The sequence below is a fragment of the Sciurus vulgaris genome, assembly GCF_902686455.1.
Source record: "Sciurus vulgaris genome assembly, chromosome: X".
Lineage (NCBI taxonomy): Eukaryota > Metazoa > Chordata > Mammalia > Rodentia > Sciuridae > Sciurus > Sciurus vulgaris.
In genome coordinates, this window is record NC_136471.1 from 16,936,891 (window position 1) to 16,962,374 (window position 25,484).

A 25,484-nucleotide genomic window follows, 5' to 3' on the forward strand; every position below is an offset into this window, starting at 1 on the left:
AAATGAAAGAGTAAAACACAGAAACTATTCCAACATCTGGAGATTAAACAATATGCTATTATATGATGAATGGATAACAGAAGATATTAGGAAGGAAATTAAAAAATTCTTAGAGGTAAATGAGAACAAAGAAACATCATATCAAAATCTCTGGGACACTATGAAAGCAGTACTTAGAGGGAAATTTATTTCATGGAGCGCATTTAATAAAAGAAGTAAAACTCAACAAATAAACGACCTAACACTACAACTCAAAGCCCTAGAAAAAGAAGAACAGAACAGCACCAAAAGTAGTAGAAGACAGGAAATAGTTAAACTCAGAGCTGAAATCAATGAAATTGAAACAAAAGAAACAATACAAAAAATTGACAAAATAAATAGTTGGTTCTTCGAAAAAATAAACAAAATTGATAAACCTTTAGCCACACTAACAAAGAGAAGACGAGAGAAAACCCAAATCACTAAAATTCGGAATGAACAAGGAAATATCACAACAGACAGGATTGAAATACAAAACATAATTAGAAACTATTTTGAAAATCTATACTCCAACAAAATAGAAAATTTTGAAGGCATCAACAGGTTTCTAGAGACATATGAATTGCCTAAACTGAACGAGGAGGACATAAACAATTTAAATAGACCAATTTCAAGTACTGAAATAGAAGAAGTCATCAAAAGCCTACCAACAAAGAAAAGTCCGGGACCAGATGGGTTCTCAGCCGAGTTCTACAAAACCTTTAAAGAAGAGCTCATTCCAATACTTCTCAAAGTATTCCATAAAATAGAAGAGGAGGGAACCCTCCCAAACTCATTCTATGAAGCCAATATCACCCTGATACCTAAACCAGACAGAGACTCATCAAGGAAAGAAAATTTCAGACCAATATCCTTAATGAACATCGACGCAAAAATTCTCAACAAAATTTTAGCAAATCGCATACAAAAACATATTAAAAAGGTAGTGCACCATGATCAAGTTGGTTTCATCCCAGGGATGCAAGGTTGGTTCAACATCAGGAAATCAATAAACGTAATTCACCACATTAATAGACTTAAAGTCAAGAATCACATGATTATTTCAATAGATGCAGAAAAAGCATTTGATAAAATACAGCACCCCTTCATGCTCAAAACACTAGAAAAAATAGGGATAGTGGGAACATTCCTTAACATTGTAAAGGCCATTTATGCTAAGCCCATGGCTAATATCATTCTAAATGGTGAACAACTGAAAGCATTCCCCCTAAAAACTGGAACAGGCAGGGATGCCCTCTTTCACCACTTCTATTTAACATCGTTCTTGAGACTCTGGCCAGAGCAATTAGACAAACCAAAGAGATTAAAGGGATACGAATTGGGAAAGAAGAACTCAAACTATCCCTGTTCGCTGATGACATGATTATATATTTAGAGGAACCTGGAAATTCCACCAGAAAACTCTTAGAACTCATAAGTGAATTCAGTAAAGTAGCAGGTTACAAGATCAATGCCCATAAATCCAACGCATTTTTATACATAAGTGATGAATCTTCAGAAAGAGAAATTAGGAAAACTACCCCATTCACAATAGCCTCGAAAAAAATAAAATACTTGGGAATCAATCTCACAAAAGAGGTGAAAGACCTCTACAATGAGAACTATACAACACTAAAGAAAGAAATTAAAGAACACCTTAGAAGATGGAAAGATCTTCCATGTTCTTGGATAGGAAGAATTAATATTGTCAAAATGGCCATACTACCTAAAGTGCTATACAAATTCAATGCAATTCCAATTAAAATCCCAATGACGTACCTTACAGAAATAGAGCAAGCAATTATGAAATTCATCTGGAAGAATAAGAAACCCAGAATAGCTAAAGCAATCCTTAGCAGGAAGAGTGAAACAGGGGGTATTGCAATACCAGATCTTCAACTCTACTACAAAGCAATAGTAACAAAAACGGCATGGTATTGGTACCAAAATAGACAGGTAGATCAATGGTACAGAATAGAGGACACGGACACAAACCCAAATAAATACAATTTTCTCAATCTAGACAAAGGTGCCAAATATATGCAATGGAGAAAAGATAGCCTCTTCAACAAATGGTGCTGGGAGAATTGGAAATCCATATGCAACAGAATGAAACTAAACCCATATCTCTCACCATGCACGAAACTAAACTCAAAATGGATTAAGGACCTCAGAATCAGACCAGAGACCCTGCAGATTATAGAAGAAAAAGTAGGTCCAAATCTTCACCTTGTTGGTCTAGGATCAGACTTCCTTAACAGGACTCCCATAGCACAAGAAATAAAAGCTAGAATCAACCACTGGGATAGATTCAAACTAAAAAGCTTTCTCTTAGCAAAGGAAACTATCAGCAATGCGAAGAAAGAGCCTACAGAATGGGAGAATATCTTTGCCAATCATACTTCAGATAGAGCACTAATCTCCAGAATCTATAAAGAACTCAAAAAACTTTACTCCAAGAATTCAAATAATCCAGTCGACAAATGGGTTAAGGAAAGGAATAGACACTTCACAGAAGAAGATCTACAAGCAATCAACAAACATATGGAAAAATGTTCAACATCTCTAGTAATAAGAGAAATGCAAATCAAAACCACCGTAAGATTCCATCTCACCCCAATTAGAATGGTGATTATCAAGAATACGAGCAACAACAGGTGTTGGCGAGGATGTGGGGAGAAAGGTACACTCATACATTGCTGGTGGGGCTGCAAATTAGTGCAGCCACTCTGGAAATCAGTGTGGAGATTCCTTAGAATACTTGGAATGGACCCTCCATTTGACCCAGCTATCCCACTCCTTGGCCTATACCCAAAGGACTTGAAATCAGCATACTACAGAGACACAGCCACATCAATGTTCATAGCTGCTCAATTCACAATAGCCAGACTGTGGAACCAACCTAGATGCCCTTCAATTGATGAGTGGATAAAGAAACTGTGGTATATATATACAATGGAATATTGCTCAGCCATAAGGAATGATAAAATTATGGCATTTGCAAGCAAATGGATGAAATTGGAGAATATCATGCTAAGTGAGATAAGCCAATCTCAAAAAGCCAAAGGACGAATGATATCGCTAATAAGTGGAGGATGACACATAATGGGGGGGAGGGAAGGGTTAGTGTTAGGGTTAGAGTTAGGGTTAGGGAGGGGGGCAAGTATGGAGCAAGGAAGTACTGTATAGAGGGTAAAGAGGGGTGGGAGGGGTGGGGGGAAGGGAAAAAATAACAGAATGAATCAAACAACATTACTCTATGTAAATTTATGATTACACAATTGTATGCCTTGACGCCATGTACAAACAGAGAAACAACATGTATCCCATTTGTTTACAATAAAAAAATAAATAAAAAATAATAATAATAATAAAAAAAATTTGAATGAAGTACTGTGTCGTAGCTATAGGCAAGTGGGGTGTAGCTGGAGGAAATAGATCACCTGGAATGTGGTTTTCTTAATAGCCATTTTTCTATTTGTTCTAATTAGTGATACATGACAGTAGAATGCATTTTGACACATCATATATAAATGGAGTATAACTTCTCATTCTTCTCATTGTACATGATGTAGAGTTACACAGGTCATGTAATCATATGTGCACATAGGGAAATAATGTCTGATTCATTCTACTATTCTTCTTGCCTACATAGCCTCACCCCTCCCTTCATTCCCTTCTGTCTAGTCCAAATTACCTCTATCCCACCCTTATTGTGAATTAGCATCCACAAGTCAGAGAAAACATTCAGCCTTTGGTTCTTTAGGATAGGCTTATTTTGCTTAGCATGATATTTGGAGTGTGGTTCTTCAGGATTATATTTTGTCTCTGGCTCCTCGCTGTTCTCTCTCTCCACGATGCTCTTCTGTTATGATATTCCATCTCATCTCAGACCCAGAGCAATAGTGTCAGCCAACCATGGAATGAACTTTTGAGACCATGAGTCCAAAATAAACCTTTCCTTCTCTAAGTTGTTCTTCTTAGGTCTTTTGATCACAGTGATGAAAAACTGACTAACATACCTATCAAAGAGGCAATGCCTCTTGCCCATACCACCCTGTTACATCCAGGCAAGTTGCTTAAGTATGGCAATTCTCCAAAGTGGGCACTCATCTACTGTAAGGGAGGTATAGCTGGGACCTGTTATTGTGTCCCTCTCTTTCAACTGGGCCAAATCCTTCCCTCAGTTAGGCCTGGAATCCTGGCCTTTCTAAGGAAGGCCTATACCTGTAAGATTATCGTAGCCAATGTCTTCTCAGATGCCCCACTTCCTTCAATCCTCCCATGCAAATGTTAACATGGTAGAAAGATCTTTGCTCCTGGAGGATAAGAAAGCACTGTGCACCCATCTACAATGAGTCCCTGAATCAACAAACATCACCCTTGTTCATATCAAAATTCTTTCCTTGGAGAAAGTGTACAAGCCACATATGTTGGTCTGGCATGTCAGCCTTGTTTTGGGTTCTCACGCTGCAAGTTCTTCAGAGTCCCCCAGTCCAACAGGGTTGTGCTACCCACAGGGTTGAAGAGCAGGGGTTGTACCAAGAGTGGATATCATACCCCTGCTTCTTCCTCTTTCTTATTTCTACATTAATGTTTTTTTAGATGGACAGATGATGTTTGTCTTGAGCAAAGCACTCTACCATCAAAGATGTAGATGCCACTCTGGGTTTCTTACATGAACAATTCCTTGATTAGCGGCAACTAGAAATGATTCTATCGGACTCAGTGGATGACTATGGGACCAATGAACCTGAAGAGTATCTTGTTTCCATTTCCTCTTGTCTAAGATGGAAACACCTAGACAGCTGTTAAAATGATAGGCTACTGGTTCTCATTTTAAGCCCTCCCTTCAGCTTCGCTTATCTGTGATTAAGTTTTTAAAATGTCAATGTCCTTCAAACCTTTTCATGCAAGCTGGAGATAAAGACCAGACCCAGATTACTTTTCACTGAACAGGCCTCCATGTCATTCATCAAAGGATTGAAGGTAATGGCAGACTTTGGAGAGTATGTTATCACCAAGATATTTTGTTGTGTTCCAACTTGAGAACAAAGTTTATGAAAGTAGTACAAAGGTTGGCAAAATCCCCTCCAAATACTTCCTTTCTCTTCCCACAACCTGGCTAAGAGTTTTAGGTACTAAACAACAAAAATAATGTTAAGAGATCTTTATTATTCAAAAAATAAATAACAAGATAATGACAATTCACTCGGGAAATAAAAGAGACCATAAGGAGATAAAATAGATTTCCTTTAAATACAGTCATTTCATGATGAGGAGAGGGCAGGCTTGGAGCTGATTTCTCTGTTGCCCCCTCTCATCTCAGTGCTGCAAATAGGGACAGGGTAGAAATAAGACAGCTGATTAACAACAACCTGACTTGTGTGTGTTTGTGTGTGTGTGTGTTGTGTGTGTGTGTGTGTGTGTGTGCGCATGTGCACACACGTGTGGTGTGTGTGAGAGAGAGAAAGAGACTGAGAGACATGGAAGGATGGAGATTGAGAGAGAATGAATGAGTGTTAGGGTGGTAGTAGGGCAGGGTTTCTCACTTCTCCCAGTGGTGGACTCTCTAGAACCTGGCCACCTCCATCACGGCCTCAGGGACCCAGAGTCAACCACACATGAATGTGAGCTGAGGCTCCCCATTTCCCTTCTGTATCTTCACTGGTAAATCAAATGCATTATCCACTGAAAGACATGCACATAAAGAAACAAAACTAAACTTGGGAAATAATCTGCTGTTTACTCAGATTTCTATCTGTGCATAATGACCTTGTCTTTTCACAGGAGTCTCTAGGTGTCTGCGTCAGTGCGGTTGCTGCTTCAGAATATAAACTCTTATGGAGCAGGGTCTGTTAGGGTATTGCCCACCCTGTAATTTGCTTGTTACAGCCCTACATGCCTTGGGGTGCATAATAAATATTTCTCCATGAGAAGGATCCTAGGGTTATAAATAGGCAGTTCGACAGCAACTGCTTTGCTGTGCCATGAAGACTGCCACTGTCAGCTCGACTGCAGCCTGGGAGTTTGCACTGTTCAGAGTTTGAGTAAGCCAAAAGATGTGAAGCCAGTTCCATGGCTCACTTGGCTTGAATCAGTCACGTTGACAAACACTGAAGCACCTGCTTGCAATTCAAATACTCCTCCCAAATGAGTGGACTGTTGACCACAATGCTTGGAGGAACTGTGGCTGTTTGCTGCCCTCAGTAAGATTCTCTCAGATTCACTTGTGGATCTCAGACAGAGGCTGACTATAAATGGAGCTTGACTTGAAGTTTCCCGGTTGGAACAGAAGGTGACTTGGGTGTAGACATAATAGAGTCCGTCTCTTTTAACAGTCAGCTGTTTCCCATCTTCAAGAGTTACCAAGTTGCTTCTCATGGTGTAATATCCTTTTTTGGCCCACTGTAGAACTGAAAAAAGAGAGGAAAATTCTGAGTAAGGGGAAGCAAGGGCATGGTTTACATTCTAACAGGAAACAGCTTTGTGTAGAAATGGATTCTCAAAGTTCCTTCCTGTCCTCAGAGTCATGGAGGAGTTGTGGATAACAAATTAGCATGAGCTTTAGAATCAGAGCTGAGTTTCAGTGCTAGCTTTCTTCAAGCTTAGGCAAGTCACTTAATCTCCCTGAGTCTCAGTACCTCATTGACAATATGGGACTAATTTTAAAACATATTTCAGATACTTGTGGAGATTAAATAAAGTAACAGAGCACAGTGAGTTTCCTTGTCTCTTTAGTTCTTAAAACCAATTTGCCCTTGAATTTAAGGAAGTACAAGTGATTTCAAAATTCCATGTCAGAAATTATGCATACCAAATTATTCAGACAAAATCCTTGCTAATATTAACATGAATACCTTGCTTGCCTTGAATTTCACAAAGTCAAAGAGCTGTCACCCTACCTAGCTCAGCCTTAGCACAGAGAAAAGCCCCCATTTCTTCCTAGCTGATCATGTAACAAAACCTACCTGCCTCCCACAGCAAGGACTAAAATTAGGCAAGGAAGTATGAAAATAAACTGTGTGTTCATTTTGTGATGTGTGTTTTGATCTCCCATTGTAGTGGGTGCCACTAACTTAAAAGTGCCCGTATTCTTGTGGCTAAGCCAGAGTACCCACCAACCATGTGCCATTTTCTCCGCTGAGATGTTGAGTGGGTTCAAAGTAGTGTATGCACCCAACTTCAAATCTCAGCTCCCACAGACAGCTAGATTGGCTGACAGGGTGGAGGTTAAAGAGAAGTGAAAGTATTGATGTATTTGCTTCCTTGAGCATTTTTAAAAAGTCCTATTTATTGGTCTTAGGTCTATCAGGGCACTAGAACCTATTTGTTAAGACTCATCCTTAGGTAGTAGGGAGGTATATTGAAATGCCTGACATTTTGAGGCCCCCTCAAACCACTCCAGAAAGGATGCTTCTCATATGATGTTTGTATTTGGCAACTATGCAGAAAAAGGGACAGGTTTTTTTTTTTTTATCTTTTATTCCATTATGTTCACATCATTAATTCTTTATTTGAGTCCTTGCTGTGGGATGTAAGTCAAGTTTGCAGAAGCATAACTGGGTAGGAATAAGAAATTGGAGACTGGGATGGGGGAGGAAAGTTATTGTCTTCCCACTTGATCCCCTGAAGAACTACTTGATAGAGCCTGTAAGGCATTGTAGGACTAATATCAGTCATGACCCTTTTGGGAGAGTCAGAACTCCATGTATCTAAGAGCAAAAATTTAGGTAGAGGTGGACAAAGACCTGTACAAGATGATTTTAGGAGGTTTTCTGTTGCTGTCATTTAATCCAAAAGAGGTGTTATGTGAATGGTTTCCATAGGCATAACAATGTAGTTGTGATGTTCTCCATTAAGTGTATTTTCTGGGAAAGGGGTATCTGATGAAATTATTAAATATTGTAGGAATAACTGATATTAATTAGGGACTTTGTGTCACTCTTTTGAAATCTAAATCACAATGAAGTAAGCTAAGTAGTAGCACCTTACAGTGGTATAGCATAATTTGACAGCATAACTTTCTTCCACATTAGCTGATTTGATACTCAAAGTCACCCTGTCAAGTTGATAATGCAGGAAACTGCTGCATAAAAAGAACTTGCCTAAAGCTAGTCACTCATCAAGTGGTGGTCATGGTTCTTGAATCCCACTGTTCGAAAATTCCCTATGAGATGCTCTTATTTCCATACCATGATCTATGATAACATATATGTGTTACATCCCCCAAGAAACCCGAACTACCTCAGCAATAAGAGTGTCTTCTTTGCTTTTTTTCAGTCTGTTTCTGTCTCTTGTATGTGTGCTCATATGTGTGAGCGCTTCCTCTCTGTCTCTCTCTCCATTCCAGAGCAATATGCTGAAAATTTCAGACTGCTCTGATGCTCTTGCCTCAATGTAGATGGGGAATTTTATGCTAGCGTACATGTTTCCATCATTTATCAGATGCAACACATTCTCTAGCATCAGATTTTGTGAGGTACAGATTTGGGAAACAAATCTAAGGGCTAGAATGATGACAGAACATTTATGGAAATAAAATCATTCAGAGTTGAAAAGATCACAGTATGTCGTCTGTTGTTACTTCATTGGAAAATCTAACGTCTTGGCACCTATTGATCTCTACAGAATGATTTTACCTTTAATTTCCCTGAGGTTGGCCCCAGTAAGGCTGAGGTTAATCATACAGGGATTGACAGAAGACAGAAAAGACCCCCTGAGGCCTATTTACACATAGTGAACAGGGGTTAGGAGGAGGGATGCTCCCAGGCAGGAGGTCACTACCTGCCATCTCTTCTATGCTGTCAGAATAATGGTCCCTCCACCCAGTAATTCATCATTTAGAATCAGCCATTGAGCAAGAACATAATGAGAACATGGAGACTGCTTCCCACCTCCCTTTGTCCCTCTAAGTCCCATCTGTGTGTTTGAGCTCACTTTGAAGACAAAGGACAGCATTTGAGAGGTATATGCCTAGGTTTGTAAATTGGGCCCCAGAGGAAGAGGGGAGCCTCATCATTAGGCTGCATTGCTTTTATATCCCAGCTTTCCCCTTGGGTGGCTGCTACTCAGATGCTATGGGACTTACTAGGTGCTGTTTTACTACTGGCCTCACTTACGACATGTGCCGCAATTTGTGGATCCTCATCACCTGAAATGAAACCAAAAACAAACTGTCAGACCAAGGAAATACAATACTGCTTACAGGACTATATGGTCCAGTTTCTACACATGTGTAACAGAGACTATACTAAAATATGTTATATAAAAAGAATGATGTCATGCTCTCAACTTTTTTCCACTGAAGGAAAAGTTGGTTTCCAATATTTTAATAACTGAACTAGAAATTTTTCACTGATCCCATTTTCCTAATAGTTGTTTGATACTCAATTCCAGTTGACACAGACTTAAAGAGGTTAAAAATACTTGTCTTCATTAAGCCTAATTTGAATCTTGCTTCTAGGAACAACTCCCAAACATTGGGGGGTCTTAGTGGGTCCCAAAGTTGTGTCTGCACACTTAACTAGTAAGATGCTTATTGAGTCTGATTTGGCCAAGCAACTGCCAAACTATTGGATATACCTCTGTTTCTCATGTAAAAGACTTGCTCCTTAATTAGATGTGCTGGTCTCCTAAGTGCAGATGTTGTCTGGTATTTTCTTCTTTTTTTCTCTAGTGATATGTGTGGTGCTGGGCACTTTGTAGGTACCCTGTAAATGTTGACATCAAACTGTGTGACCTTAATGACCAGTATGGTTAAGTTTAGGATTTTCCTGAAGACTGTGAGGCAACATCCACATGAACCATTTTCTCAAATTTCACTGTAATTAACAGACAACATATACCACCGAACCTATCTTGCTGTCATTGTGAGGATGAAACTTTCATGTGAAACAGATGACCCTTCAGCATCTGGACCAATGGTTAGGGCTCTGAGTACTCTTTTTGCTTCAGAAAATAGCATCTGTATCTCTGTTTGTGTGTTTTCTATTTGCACAAGCCATAGCATTATAGTCACCAACTTTGTGATATGCTAGTCTCTGACAATACCCTCTCTTTCCTGCTTCAGTTACTCAAGTCATATTAGGTATTACTGTGCTGCTTTGGGGTGCTATAGTCTAACAGGAACAGGTAAAAGTGGCTGTTTCCAGAAAAGGAGGTAACTATGAGAGGAAAAAGTTTGGAAAGGGTTTTAAGAGGAATAATAGAAGACACTGAGCATTTTAAATCAGATAATTAAAATCTCAATGAAAGTACAGGGTCCATATTTGCTGTCTTCCATATCTGGACAGTTGGTTAGTATGACCCCAAAGAGAAGAACTGGGTTCAATGAGTGGAGACTATTGGAACAAAATTTGACTCAAGGGGATGAAAGACTTCTGTTGAGTGGTATATTAATCTTACTACAATTATTAGAGCTGTTCAAAGATAGACCAGGCCATCTTATGAGGTAGAAGGTACCTCATACCTAGGCACTTTTTTTTTTGTGGTGCAGGGGATTGAACCCAGGGCCTTGCGCATGTAAGACAAGCACTCTACCAACTGAGCTATATCCCCAGCCCCTTAGGTGTGTTTTAACATGGACCTGATAACCCCCCCCCCCTTTTTTTTTTTAGCAAAAAGAGATTTATATTCTGGGGATTGTGCTAGATTTGAGAACCATTGTGGTCCCTTCCTGACCCTGCATGTTCAGGATACTCTGACTTCAAGCGTAGGGCAAAGATTAGAATATTGTCACACTACCATTTTTGGATCCTAGAAGCTCCACTGGTACTGTCCCCCATGAAAAAAATTGTTATCGTTGTGTGCTGGATGTCACCTTTACCAATTTATGGCTTTCATCCTCTGAAGGTGGTACGAAGCTATGTGGTTGTTTGGATTAAGGAATTGAATATAATGGAATTCTTTTTCATATTTAGTAGTCATCATTAAAGGAACATAGACTTCTCTGTAAATATGTGCACACCAACCTTCCAACTCTGAGGAACCAAAGAAAGTACCCATTTGTAAATTGTGTTTCTGTTTTATTTCCAGGGCTAAAAGTTTCCTGATTCATCACTGGGTTGTTCAATATGATAAGCCTCAAACTTCCCTTTACTTTTCAAGTATTCATTGAAATTGATAAATAGCAGCTTACCTTTTTGCATTTCAACAATTTCTTTCTTCTTTTCCTCTTTGTTTAACATTATGTCCTAAAAGACGAATTATTGCAAAAGGTCATTTTGACAGGAGCTCTGCTACAGGATTTTAGAAGTATCATTCATTTGACATCTGTCATTACTCTGTAGTCTGTTTCTGGTGATAATTATCATATAGACAAAGATGCTGTCATTAATTTTATCATACCAATTGGGAACCCATGGCCCTGACAGATTGGTTGACAGGCCAGAAACCCCAGGGGAGAATCTGGAAACAAAATCCAGGCCTTATTATCTCCATTCCAGTGCTCTCTCCAGACCAGTGGCTGTGATACTGACCCTCCCTATGACCCCGACCTCCCTGGCTTTGACAGGTATTGACAAATAATGCTGAATGGAGAGCTGATTCTACCCTGGGAACTGGTATATGGAATAGTTTTTAAACATAAAGCATGGTGTATATCAATTAGAATAAAATTGGTCTGAAATCTCATAGGAAAAGGTAATAAAATTTAATCTTAAGAGAGAAATCCCAGAATATGAAAAGACCTTCAGACATTTTTAATTTTGTTATTCCTGTCTATCGGCTGGAGAGATTCTCTCAGTGGTCATCTTATATGGCCTGTATTTACTTTGAATAATCAGAACTTAGGAAAACAGGTCATCTCCTAATGCTGCTTATGTTCAAAGGCAGATATAACACTTAACAGATTTCTCTTCACTTATAAACTGAAGGAATGTTAGAGGTACTTAAGTAGCTAAAAGCAACTGCCATTGACATTGGCTGAAAGATGATCAATGCTATTTCTGCCATTTTAAAGAGACTGTGCAAAAGGCCTGGGGGGCTTAACAGGCCAGTCAGAGGTCACCCAAAGAGTCTAAGCCTTAAACCAAGAGTAGAAACACATTCACATTGAGGCCTGGCTCAATTTGTTCCATTATTCTATATTAGTAACACAAGAGGAAAGATAATAGTATCATCACATCTCTGGTAGTCAAAGTTCTGTGCTTCTTCCTGCCCCTGAAATCAATTGCATAAAGGGCCTGCCCTTTGGATCCCTCCCCTAGAAGGAATCTGTGTTGTTCCTGTTGACTGTTTTGCTGTGGGCTCAGCTCTGTTGCCAGATGTGAGGGCGTAAGTCACAGGGCCCCAAGAGGAACCTGAGCCTCAAAACGCTCACATGGGCCACAGGCCTTCAACTTTCCATTTGAGCTGAAATGGGGCATGGTGAAAATGCAGCAACAGGAAAATGTTTGCGAGATAACAAGTAAACAAATGACTATTTTAGTGTCTTTTAAAAAACTAGAGTGTGATGATCAAGGTTGAGATACTTTTAGGCTAGATGATTGCATTGGTGTCAGGACCTGGCCAAGATGAAAATGTGAAGTCAGCAAAGTTTGTCTTTCATGCGCCCGGCCTTGGCTTTTCGTGAACTTTCGCCCAGCTGCACTCCTGAGAACCTTTTTTATTCTCTCACTCCCAATTTTACAGAAAGACTTTTTAAAGTTGATTTTCAAAAAATCTGGGATTAGTTATTTCTCTCTTAATGGGAACTCTGTATGGTAGGTATGGACAGGTTGCCTTTGTTAACATTTGCAAATAGTTATTAATCACCAGTGACAGGTTGCCTTTTAATTTGAAAACAAAATGCTTTGACTCTATCAAAGCCATCTCAGGTATTGGTGTGCAGATAATCATTGAATAGAACATTCTAGCAGGGAGTGAGATAGGTAATAAGTTTTAATGTGAAATTTTTCTTTTCAGAATGATGCCTTCACATACCTTAACATGAGCCCTGAGCCCTGAATCCCATTTTCCTCCCAAAGTGACAGAATGGTGCTACTCAGGTGATAATGATTTCCTCATTAGTAGGTATGCTAAAATAAAGACTGATCACTTAGTAGGGACAGTGAAGAAAATACTGATTTTTTTTCCTCTTTATTTCTTCCTTCCTTCCTTCCTTCCCCCCCTTTTTGCAGTATTATGGATTGAACGCAGGACCTTGCACATGCTAGGCAATGCTTTACCAGTGAGCTCTGTTCCCAGAAATTTATACAAATTTTTAGTTTTAAGACAAGGTCTTGCTAAGTTAGTTAGACTGGCCTGGAACTTATGATCCTCCCACACCAGCTCTCTAAATTGCTGCAATTACAACCCAATGGATCTGATCATTTCTAACACTCTGTTAAGCCCTATGATTTGAAGCCCAAAAATTCAAGCTTGTTGCTCTGGACAAGCCAGATTATGGCCTCGAAAGAAAGCCTACTAACATTAGCTGAGTAAACACAAATCCTATCTGAGGTTATTCTGTAGACAGACTGTTGGGTTAAAAAAAGTCCAAAATATTTTTGGAGTGAGAAATTTGGGGGAATTGGTATTTGAAAAAGGGTCAGCCTTTGGAGGAGGATTGGGCAGTTGGAGGACTTTGTCAGATGGCTTTGACTGGGATTCCACACCTTCTACATTTGAAGCAAGGGGCCTCCTGGGTCACAGGCAAGGAGGAGGTCACTGGTTGACTTGCCTGAAAATTTCTGTCTTTTTAGAATACGAAACTGGGAGCTATTACATTTTTCATAAGCATATGCACAGAGATCAAATGAACTGTTCTCCTTACACCTATCTGGTAGTTGATTTTGGAAGCTTTACACTGCTGATCTGAAATAAGGACATGAGGAATTGGCAGTTCAACTGTAAAACTCTCCATAAGAGAGGGAAGGAAAAACCAACAAGCTACTCTCACTGCCATTGCAAGGAACTGAGGGCTAATCACATAATTACAGACTGTCACAGCTGGTAGTACCCTTACAGATAATCTGAGCCTTCTCATGTTATACATAGAAAACTGAGGCCCAGAGGGGTGAAGTCATTAGCCCAAGGTTGCACGGTCTTGGATTATGCTATTTGGATTATTAACCACTGTTTTAAATGTGGCTTTATTTACATTTAAATTTACAATGCCTCCCAATACCCTACATTGCTCACTAGAAACCTCCAAGAACTGGACAGATCCAAATAGTTTCCCAAGCTGACCAGTCTTACAAATAAGGGGTTAGAAGTTTCATTTAAACCCTAGTGTAGGGGCTGGGGTAGTAGCTCAGCGTTAGATCACTTGCCCTGCACATGTGAGGCATTGGGTTCGATTCTCAGAACTGCACAAAAATAAATAAATAAATAAATAAATAAGCATTGTGTCTATCTATAACTAAATATTTTTAAATTCTCATAAAACCTAGGGAAGAGAACCTGAAAGCCAGCTACAGATGTGAGCCACATTCCAATCCCCGTAGGTGACTCAGAAATAAGCTCTTAGAGTTTTCACTACTGGGTTAAATTATACATTTGTGACAGTACAGGAGGACAAGAGCAAGTTCAGAAGTTCCTTACTCCCTTATTCAATTACACATTATCTGCATGTGAGAACTAATTCCTGTTGGTTTATTCAGGTATGCACCCAACCTGACACAGGGCTGTCCTCAATGCGAAGTGCTGCCTTCTAGACATGACCCCTAAGTGAGCTGAGGGCCAAGGGCACTTGACTCAGTGTTCAGAGAGGGAAATGGGCAGAGAGAGTTCCTGAAAAAGTCACTTGATGTCATGTCTGTGATGACCAAATTAATATAAAAATTCTAAAAATTCTTATTTTAGGCACCCATTGTAAGCCACATCACTAGTGACTTTAAGCTGGCTAACAGCATGATGGGTTAAAGGGTTTCAAACCTTCTCTGCCTCTGGCCATGATTGGCTTGACTGGACTGACTTCATGAGCAAGTGGTATGATATGAAGTCTGATTGTCACGGAGAATGTCTACTACCCATTCCTGGCAACTCTTAACCACAGCACCTGGAATTCCTTCATGGGATAAATACCAGAGACTATCTGTGATTGTGAGTCCCTACTACTCATGGTACAGGCAACATGTTTTCTTGGGGTTTGCCAACATGGCAGCTCCCAATGGCTATTAATTTCCTGGAAAATGGAGATTAGACTATGGTGCCCCAGTGGGAAAATATCAAGGTTTGGATGGGGAGATACAGAAATGCAAAAAGCGAACTTGGTGTACTTCATAATTTTTCTCAGTGACAGCAACAAAAGTGAGTTACTAAGTGTGCATGAATGTGTCCATGATTATATTTGCCCCAGAGAGAGCCCTTTTGTTTTTATCAAGTTGGAATGTACACATTTCCAACTTTCTTTTTTAATGTAGGATTTTGGCTTCGTTTTTACTTTTTCCAGTACCTACACATTCATACCCATGTGTGCATGTATATGTTTTTTACATATGTGTGTATATATGCGCATACATGTGTATAACAAATCTTCAAACTTTTACATTGTCAGGTTTCAGTTTCCCAACCTAACAAATGTAGTAAAACTTTTCAATGACTTTTATCAACAACTGAGTGTCTTACCTTGACGAAGCCTTCAAATTGACTTCGGATTTCCTCACAGTTCAGCAAGGATAAGGATCCATCTCCTTTGTTGCATCTCTGTATCGTTTTCATGAATACAAAATCCTCATGAAGATTCCTTTCATCTTCTATCTGTTTTGAAACAACAAGGAGATGAGAAATGTCATTCACTAGAAGAATACAGCTAACGATGTCTGCCTCCACATTCAGTTCCATGGTACCAACAAGAGGACGTTGAGAAAGCATAAGTGGGGAAGATTATAAATTATTATGCCAGATCATTGTCTTTTGGAATTCACCATTTAAAAATCTGCAAAATTCAGCAATTAAGATATCATATTATCTGAAACTAGGTGGAATCACAGCTATTCTAATGAGCTTTCATCACAAAGTGTATATTTTTTCAATGTACCATTGTGGCAATATTCTGTAATTGTCATATTTCCCAACAATATATAAAATAGTTTTCTGCTGGGCTAATTTACCCACTTCACTTTAGTGTTCATGAAGCAGTACTTTCAAAAGAAGTTAATTTGCAATGTGAGTTCATTTTACTTGAATTCTAATTATGTTTTCTTCCTTCATAACTTCAATATTTGCAGGAAATATTTGCATTTTTAAAAAAATATCTTTCATTCCCAAAGTTAATGAGATATTTTGTCTTCCAATGTCTTAGTAATTAAATGTATGGAATTCACGTGAGTCATCAAGTAACTCTATATGATTATCTTGTTTTAGGAGCAGATTTTTAAGATTCGGAACAAATCCAAAACCAGGCTCAGTGGCACACGCCTGTAATCCCAGCCACTCTGGAGGCTGAGGCAGGAGGATTGCAAGTTTGAAGCCAGCCTGGGCAACTAAGAGAGACCCCATCTCAAAATAAAAAAAATAGAAAGGACTGGGGATGCAGCTTCGTGGTAAAGTGCCCCTGGGTTCAATTCCCAGCATGAAAACAAACAAATAAAACCTAAGTTAACCAGCAGCTGTGGGGGTCGCTAAGAGCACACCTAAATGTTATGGTACATTAAATTTACCTAGGTCAGTATTTTCCCTTTAAGAGCTGGGCCTATGTCCAGGCATTTGATTGACAGAACCCACCAGACCAAATACAAACAAACAAGCAACCAGACCTACAACCCATCTTTTTTCATTCAGCAGTGAAATCTACAATTTGAATTACGTAGTACAGTGCTTTAGCCCTCAATACCTCACCTTATAGTGATAGAGCAGTCTGTGACCTTAATTCTAGATCTGCATTCCAAGAGAGGACAGTCAAGGACCCCTGAGAAACTGCAGTCATCCAGGTGTTGCCTAGACACAGTTCCCACCTCCAGACTTTTAGAAACAGCCAGATAATTGATCAATTTTCTCCTATTCACACTATGATTGGTGTCTTGACAAATATAGCCAATAAGTGGACAAATACATGGAAACAGGATAAATCTTGTTATTATCTTTTCCCGAGAATGCAAAATGACCTGCTAATTTTACTCTTCTGTTCCTATAAGTGCAACCATTTAAGAAGGTAAAACACCTCAGAGGGAAACTGAGCAGCTTGCAACTACAATTGGCATTTGAAAAATTGTACAGAGAACACCATTTTTGCTTTAAAAAAAACCTGCAAATTTAAGAACTTTTCCATGTCTGTGCTAATGTGAAGCACTTTGAAATTTCAGATCAAACTGATTCTCTCCTCCCCTAGATGGAAGTTTAGAAGAAAAAAGAATTATTTTTTCCATCAGAAAAATTAATTAACTTTTTAAATCAAACTTGAGCAAATAATTGTAGCTCATGCCCACATAGACCTTACTATGTGCCAAGAACTATTCTAAGCTCTTCACAAGGTTGGACCTATGTAATCTATGAGATGGGTACCATTTCCATTCCTATTTCTCAGGCGTGGAAACTGTGGCATAGAAAAGGAACTTACCCATGATCACAGAGTTGGTAGGGGCAGAGCCAAGATTTGGACCTAGGTAATCTGAGTTCAGATCCCAGCATCTTAACCAGAGGTAAGGACATGACATTTGACTGAATAGACAACAAATATGCCACAAGGTTATTAATCAGCTTGGTTTCTATGATAGTCCATCATTTGGGCAGAATTAAAACCAACCAACCCACAGATCAATAAGAGTCCCAATTAGTTAATAAAGGTTTGTGGTGGTTCATCTTACCTTGTCCAACCTTCTATGAAGATACACTGCAAAAAGTGCCGATCCAATCATCTGGGCGATAAGAAAAATGGTAAGTAAATACATAAAAATTTTCATGCTGACAGGCAGTCCGGTGGCCACAGATCGGGGAGTAGGTTGGCTGTATGTTTCGATCATGCTGGGTTAAAATTGAAATGATAACTTCTGACCAAAAAGGTGGCAGAGGCAGCATGAGAAGACTGTCAAAGTGGCCACCTTACTCAGGATTAGTTAAGAGCGCACAATCGTTGCAACCCACACTTCCTGGAAAATGTGCTTCGTAGCCTTCTCTCCTAGTTAAAAAGTTACGTAAAGGTTTTTTTTTTTTTTTAATTATACCCATATCATTCACTTCCAGGCTTTCCTTTTTGTTAGTAAAGAAGAAACAAGTTTCTTCTTCCATACATTCATTCTTGCCTTGAGATGTCATAGACTTCTTAACAGACAATGGCAGTATTTTCCTACCTCTGTCTAACTTTTTGGGTTCACCAGTTTCAAGGAAAGTGACAAATTCATCCACAAGCAATCGACTCATTTCAATTTCAATCTTACTAATATAAAGTGGGAAACTGGTATAAGAAGAAAGAAACAAATTGTCAACAAATGTCTGGATTGATTTTATTACTGGTGTACCACTGGCTAATTTCTTCTCAAGACTCTTTCTTTATTATTTTCAGCTCAATAAAATCCCAGATGCTTTGCAAGTCAAGACTACATAAAGCAAAAAAAGAGTGCTAACAATTATTAAATAAAACTTAGCTGAAAAGATAATGCAAGAAAAATATTATCTTTGCCCAAATGCAGAGCTAAGTAGTCTTTGAGGAAATCAGGCCAAAACTCTGGGATGGAAATTGAAGCAGAAATACTACCTTGACTTAGTTATGTTGCATGTCTAAATTGCTGATGCTGATGTAATGGTTCAGGATAATGAAAATAGGCTGCAGTTGAGACACCTGGGTTCTCTTCCTTGCTCCCCTAACAAATTGCTATGGATTTTGCACATCACTCTACTTCTCTAGACCTCAGATTCCTCACACCCAAATGGGGTGTCTGTTTTGCTTACTCCATAGGCTGTTGTGAAGATAGGAAAAAGATGTACATGAAAGAGATTTGAAACATATTAAGCAATAGACAACTCCCATCCCTATTTTTTAAAATATTTAGCCTAAAGTTTTGTACTCATGTTTTAGTTTTCTACTCTTTACATACTGGTTTAAAAATGGACAATAAACATGAAAAGCACCTAAAGTTGTGACAATGAATTGAATCATTGAGGTGTGCACGATTACATATTCCTGAATGGCTTCTGTGCTTAGATTGCCTTCAAACTAAATGCAGTTGTGGGAATCCCTAGCCCACATCCCAACCTTGTCTAGAAAGTGATAAAATTGCTTTGGTGATTCCTATACAATTGTTTTGAGAGACAAATAGAAAACGTAAAAACTATTCTGTTAGGCATGCTCTCTGTGGAATTAGCACCTGCTTTCTTCCCCTCCTACGCCCTAGCATCCTGTCCTGGGCCCTGATCTGTGTAGCTAGCTTTTCACTACCTCTGCCAAGTAGGTAGCTTCAATGCACGTGATGAACTTTGATCAGTCAAGTCAGAGGCTTCAGTTCTTAGACAAGTGGCTTTAGTTCTGCTGAAGGAAAATTATTATCAGAGCCAAAGTGGGCTCAAGGCCTCCTTCAGGGTCAATTGCATACAATTACAGAATATCAGAGTTGCAGGGGCCTTGTGAAGATTAGTTTAGCCAAGCCCAGAGGAAGAGGATACTAAAGAGACCACAAAGATGCAATGCCAGGATTTGTTTGCGTGACCAGTTTCAAGAAAGAGTTGTTGTCCAACCTCTCTGCTCTCTTTGGTGATCTCCAACCTTCTTCAGTATGACTTCTACCCAAAAATACCACTGAAACGGCTACTACTGTTATTAGTTCAATAATCATTTTGGTTGAGTGCTTTTTAGAATTAATTTTCAGTGACTACTTTATCATTCTGTTGACCTATTATTCTGTTGTTATCCTTCTGAATACACTCCACCCTTGATATCTATACCATAATACACTTTTTTCCTTGTTTTTTTCCCCAGCTTTATTGAGGTGTAATTGAGAAATACAAATTGTATGTACTTAAAGTGTACAACATGATCATATTTGTATAAGGTATGAAATAATTAGTCTTGATTTTACCAATATTTTATAGGCTTTCCATAATATGTCCTGTTTAGACAGTTCTTCTAATTTAAGGTACTCCACTTATATACAGTCAAATATTGTTTCTTACTCCAATATTGGGGATTTATAAATCCCAATTAATAATATTTCCCTTGCCCAAGTCATGGGCCACTCAGGGATCTTAAAGACTACAGTCTTGGAAGTATAGCTACCACCAAATATCTCTACTTAGATGTTCCGCAGCCACCTCACACTTTGGACGCCCCAGACTTAAATCATCTCCCACTGCATTTCCAACTCAGACTCTTTCTTGTTTCAAGTTTTCCATATTTTGGTGAATCAGGTCCCACCACCCTAATTGCTCAGGCCAGGGACCTGGGTGATTTATGATTCCCTGTTCTTTCTTTCCCCAGATTGCTCCCCAATTCTAATGGCTTCTTCCTCCCAAAAGCTTCTTGATTACCACCACTTCTCTCCAAGCCCCACTCCTGCAAACATCCTAGTCCAGGTCCATATATCCTCTCTTTTGTAATTTATGAAACTATCAATCCTCATGTATTTATTTTCTGCCCCACCCCATCTATCTTCCATGCTGCCAGCAGAATGTTGATTCTAAATCTTTTAAATAACCATATGAAGTAATCTAATTTGACTTCCTGAGACTCTGTCTCAGACCCAAGGAAGCATTTTGAATAAAAGCTACAGAATGCACTGATGTATTTCAATCCTTGAAGCCTCTTCTATCTCCCATACTTTTTCTGCCTAACCTGCTAGCTTGATGCAATAATTGGCTACCTGTTCAGTTCCCAAGCTTAAGCTTCATTTTCTGATATTTGATTCTGTATCAGAAGCCCTTTGGGTCAAACTTCCCATACCTATCTCTCCCCAGCAAAGAATGGTCTGGTCATAATGTTGGCCCCATTTAAAAATCTTCCACTGCCCAACATATCGGAAAAGATTCTCAAACATATCTTCCAGAAAAATGCTTATCTATGTAATTCATGAAAGTGCCTGTCACCAAAATCAAATATTGACTATCTTTTTCTTGTTTCACAGAAAGAATTAAGTTAATGATATGGATTGTCTCATTTTTCAGTTTTTTCTTTTTAAAATGTTTTATTATGCATTATAGTTTTACATACTAGTGGGATTCATTTAAACATGATCATACATGTATGCAATATAATGTACTCTACTTCAGTCCCCAGTATTTCTCCTTCACCCTACAATCCTCCCTCCTCCTGTTCCCCTTCCTCTACTCTACTTGTCTTCCTTCAATTTATTTTTGAAAATGGAAGCTTTAGAATTTTCTTGAATCTTTGTTGTTCCTTTCTACTACTGCTTTTCTGGAAGCTAGTAACTGATTTATAACAAAACAAGTACCAAGGGAAAAAATTTAAGTGTATTATAGTTTAACAACTTGTTTTTAGTGCAAATATATTTGTGGTTGTGATTTTATATAGATAACATACAATACAGTCATAGTTTCTGCAAGGAAAATGATTTCCAGTATATGAGAAAGAGTTAAATATATCAATTTTTTGTTGTTGTTCTACAAAGGGTTTCACAAAGACTACTTTCCCTGAATATATCTGCAAGATTCTTGCCTAGAGGATAAGGTCTCAATTCTCAGCATGTCAGATGAGCTGATCCCTGCCCACATTTCTGCCCTTATCATCCATAACTCATTCATGGTTACCCTTGAACATCAAGCATATTGAGCAAGTTTTATTTCCCGAAATGTGCATTGCTTGTTCATATTGTTCCCTCTCCACAGGCTGATTCCCTTCTCTCTTATTCATTAATGTCGAAGTCAAAGGTCCCCTCCCCATTGACAAGGTGTCCTTTTCTGTGCTTCATATATCAGAGTCCTTGGCTCCTGACACATTGTTAGGGATTAGTAAATATTTGCCAGATTACTAAATTTTCTTTTCAGAGATAGAAGGGGAAGTTGTAAAACATTCTAAGTTGGAAGAATGTCACTGGATAGCCTCTTTGGTGATACAAATCAGAATATATTTTAAATTTTCTTCCATTCTTTGAAATATCTCTTTTTTCTTAGGAGTCAATTCCATTTGTTTATTTCAGTCCTTTGCCTTCGTGTTGACAGTTTTCCTGAAATGTCTGATGATCCTTAATTGTCTGGTCACATTTATGAATGAAAAAATATATTGGTTATTATGGGTAGATGGAATGAGTTTCCTCTGCAGTTGTGTTGATCTGTTTCTCCTCCAAACCTCTCTCCAGAAAGGGATGGCTGACTGTGGGTTCTGTTTAAAGTAGGCAGGGCCTGTCAACAAGCAGGTTTCCCTTTAGGTTTTGTGGGTAGAGAGGCAGGAAGACTAGGGACCCCCACAACTGATAAGGTAAGGAGGGCTTTTCTCTGGGGGCGGAGCCCTTTTGAGGGTTTCACTCCTGACTGCTGCTGGGTTTTCTTTTGCTTTAGAATCTTCTCGTTGTTGTGGAGGTCTCAGTGTTTCCACACCCTCCCTGGAGCACTCCCCAGAAAACTTCAGCTGGGAGCAAAAGCTGACTGTCACTAGTAAAGGCCCACAGGGGAAAGGGAGAGGAGGGGAAAAAAGTCCACCTGTCCCAGCTGCTTCTATTGCAGCTCTTTAATGATGAACATACTCATTGCCTCCCAGCCTATATCTGCTTTTCCCATTTATTGACCCTGAGATTGGTGCTTTTTGGGAAAACATATTCTTACCTCTGATTTCTTCAATTGCAATGTCTTCTGTTCTTATTCCTCTGTTAGGCCCAATTCATTGACTTTCTTTCTTTTCTTTTTTCCTTTTTGTACTGGAGATTGAACCAAGGGGTGCTTAAACACTGAACCACATCCCAGCCCTTTTTATATATTTTATTTAGAGATGGTCTCACTCAGTTGCTTAAGGCCTTGCTAAGTTACTGAGGCTGGCTTTCAACTCATGATCCTCCTGCTCAGCCTCCTGAGACACTGGGATTACAGGCATGCACTACCATGCCTGGCTCCAATTAATTTACTTTCTTACTTCCTGATATTTCTCAAACTTTATGTCACATTGATGTTACCTTTTCTTGTTTCCCATGGTTGTTGTGGCTTCTTTTTATTTTTACATTTATTTTTGAGTATTTAATACTTTTACATGGTTAAATTTGTAAAGGATATAAAATAGTATCCTATTTCAGGATACAAAAGGATACAAAACAGTCTTCTTCCCACCTTTTCCTCCCAGTCTTCCATTGTCATCCGATAGTGTTGGTTTCTTATGCATCTTCCAAGTATGCTTTCATGCACATTTAAGCAAATATACATTCTTTTATATTCATTTACATATAGGATACAATACACCATTCTGCATCTTTGACTTTTTATTTAACAATATATCTTGGAGACTATTCCATGTCAACAAAATCCTTATTTTTTTTTCTTTTTTGCAACTGCATATTGCAGTAGTCTCCCCTTATCCGTGGTTTTACTTTCCATTGTCTCAGTAACCCACAGCCAAACATAATCTAAAAATATTAAATGGAACATTCCTGAAATAAATAATTCATAAATTTCAAATAACTTTTATTATAGTATATCATAATTATTCTATTTTACCATTTGTTATAGTTGTTTGCCTTTAACTGGGCCTAATTTATCACTTAGACTTTATTATAAGTATGTATGTATAGTATTATAGGTATCTGTGTTGATTTGAGTGTATCCTCCCAAACTCATGTGTTGGAGCTTTAATTCCTTAAAGCACAGTGTTAGGAGGTGGGGCCTAGTGAGAGGTGTTTTGCTTATGGATGAGGAACCCTCATGAATGGATTAAGGCCTTTCTCATGTGGGTAAGTTGATGCCGCCACAGAACTGTATTAGTTGGAAGAATGGGTTGTCATAAAGCAAGATTATTCATTATGTTTTATCTCTTCCAAATGTACCTGCTTGCCCTTCCACTCTCTGCCATGAGTTGAAGCAGCATGAGGGTGCAGCCATTCCTCAATGTATACTGTTTTATGTCACTGTGTGTGACAACATTAAGCATTGTTAAAATGGGTAATTAGAATATAAATGGAAAGTTCCATCTATCTTTTGAAATAGTCTGTCCTTGAAAAAAAAAAAAAGTGAAAAGTGCCACAGCAGTAGTGAACACAGAAGTTGTGAGCTTGCTACCTTCTAGAATTATGAGACAAAAGAAATATTTTCTTTGTAACTTATACAATCTCAGGTATTCTATTACAGCAACATAACATAGACTAAGACAAATACTATTCACAGTATTGGACATCTATCAGGGGTGCTGAAAACTATTCCCTGTGGACAGCAGGGGACTAGTGACTTCCACTGTACGGATGATAGACTATAATTTATTTAATCCCTATTGGTGAACATTTAGGTTGTTTCTAATCATATGGTACAAAACAATATTAAAATGCTGCAATATATAACCCTGTACTTATTCATTTCTTAATGTTTCTTTTCATATATTTTCATGTGGTCTGGAAAGCTAAAAGTCACATATGTTTTAGCATTGACCAATCAGTATGTTCCCTAAACATCACAGTCAAAGGAGGATGATTTAAGAGTGATTATTTCCCATTATATAATGCACAGCAAATGATTAGTGTTGTACACCATCTTCAAAGTCAGACATCACATTTTAAAGCTTCCAACAAAAAGTCCTATCTGGCCTTAAGAATTTCAGCTGCTGAACCAACCTTGCATCCCTGGGATAAAACCCACTTGATCGTGGTGCACTATCTTTTTAATATATTTTTGTATGCGATTTGCTAAAATTTTGTTGAGAATTTTTGCGCCGATGTTCATTAAGGATATTGGTCTGAAATTTTCTTTCCTCGATGTGTCTCTGTCTGGTTTAGGTATCAGGGTGATATTGGCTTCATAGAATGAGTTTGGGAGAGTTCCCTCCTCTTCTATTTCATGGAATACTTTGAGAAGTATTGGAATGAACTCTTCTTTAAAGGTTTTGTAGAACTCGGCTGAGAACCCATCTAGTCCTGGACTTTTCTTTGTTGGTAGGCTTTTGATGACCTCTTCTATTTCATTGCTTGAAATTGATTTATTTAAGTTGTGTGTGTCCTCCTCGTTCAGTTTAGGTAATTCATATGTCTCTAGAAACTTATTGATGTCTTCGAGGTTTTCTGTTTTGTTGGAGTATAGGTTTTCAAAATAGCTTCTAATTATGTTTTGTATTTCACTCATGTCTGTTGTGATATTTCCTTGTTCATTCTGAATTTTAGTAATTTGAGTTTTCTCCCTCTTTCTCTTTGTTAGTGTGAAATGTCATTCACCATATCAACAGACTAAAAGTTAAGAATCACATGATTATTTCAATAGATGCAGAAAAAGCATTCGATAAAATACAGCATCACTTCATGCTCAAAACACTAGAAAAAATTGGGGTAGTGGGAACATTCCTTAACATTGTAAAGGCCATCTATGCTAAGCCCATGGCCAATATCACTCTAAATGGTGAAAAATTGAAAGCATTCCCCCTAAAAACTGGAACAAGGCAGGGATGCCCTCTTTCACCACTTCTATTCAACATCGTT

The 25,484-nt window shown here is 38.5% G+C and overlaps 1 protein-coding gene across 1 annotated transcript; it reads right to left on the reverse strand.

Moving 5' to 3' along the window:
* Positions 1-5,429: 5,429 nt before the first annotated feature.
* On the reverse strand, positions 5,430-18,012 carry CD40LG (CD40 ligand). Its single transcript, XM_079123898.1, has 5 exons — positions 17,748-18,012; positions 15,571-15,702; positions 11,159-11,213; positions 9,110-9,172; positions 5,430-6,434 (listed from the first exon to the last, which is right to left on the reverse strand). The coding sequence occupies exons 1-5, from the start codon at positions 17,901-17,903 to the stop codon at positions 6,058-6,060; spliced, it is 783 nt and encodes a 260-aa protein (XP_078980024.1). The 5' UTR covers positions 17,904-18,012; the 3' UTR covers positions 5,430-6,057.
* Positions 18,013-25,484: the final 7,472 nt, after the last annotated feature.

Bases quoted from the DNA above. Each gene is read 5' to 3' on its own strand.
- CD40LG (XM_079123898.1), bottom strand. From the start codon at position 17,903: ATGATCGAAACATACAGCCAACCTACTCCCCGATCTGTGGCCACCGGA. The intron at 15,703-17,747 runs GTAAGATGAACC...GTTTCAAAACAG, and splicing joins TTCATAGAAGGTTGGACAAG to ATAGAAGATGAAAGGAATCT. The intron at 6,435-9,109 runs GTAAGTCCCATA...CTCTTTTTTCAG, and splicing joins CAGTAGTAAAACAGCACCTA to TTCTACAGTGGGCCAAAAAA.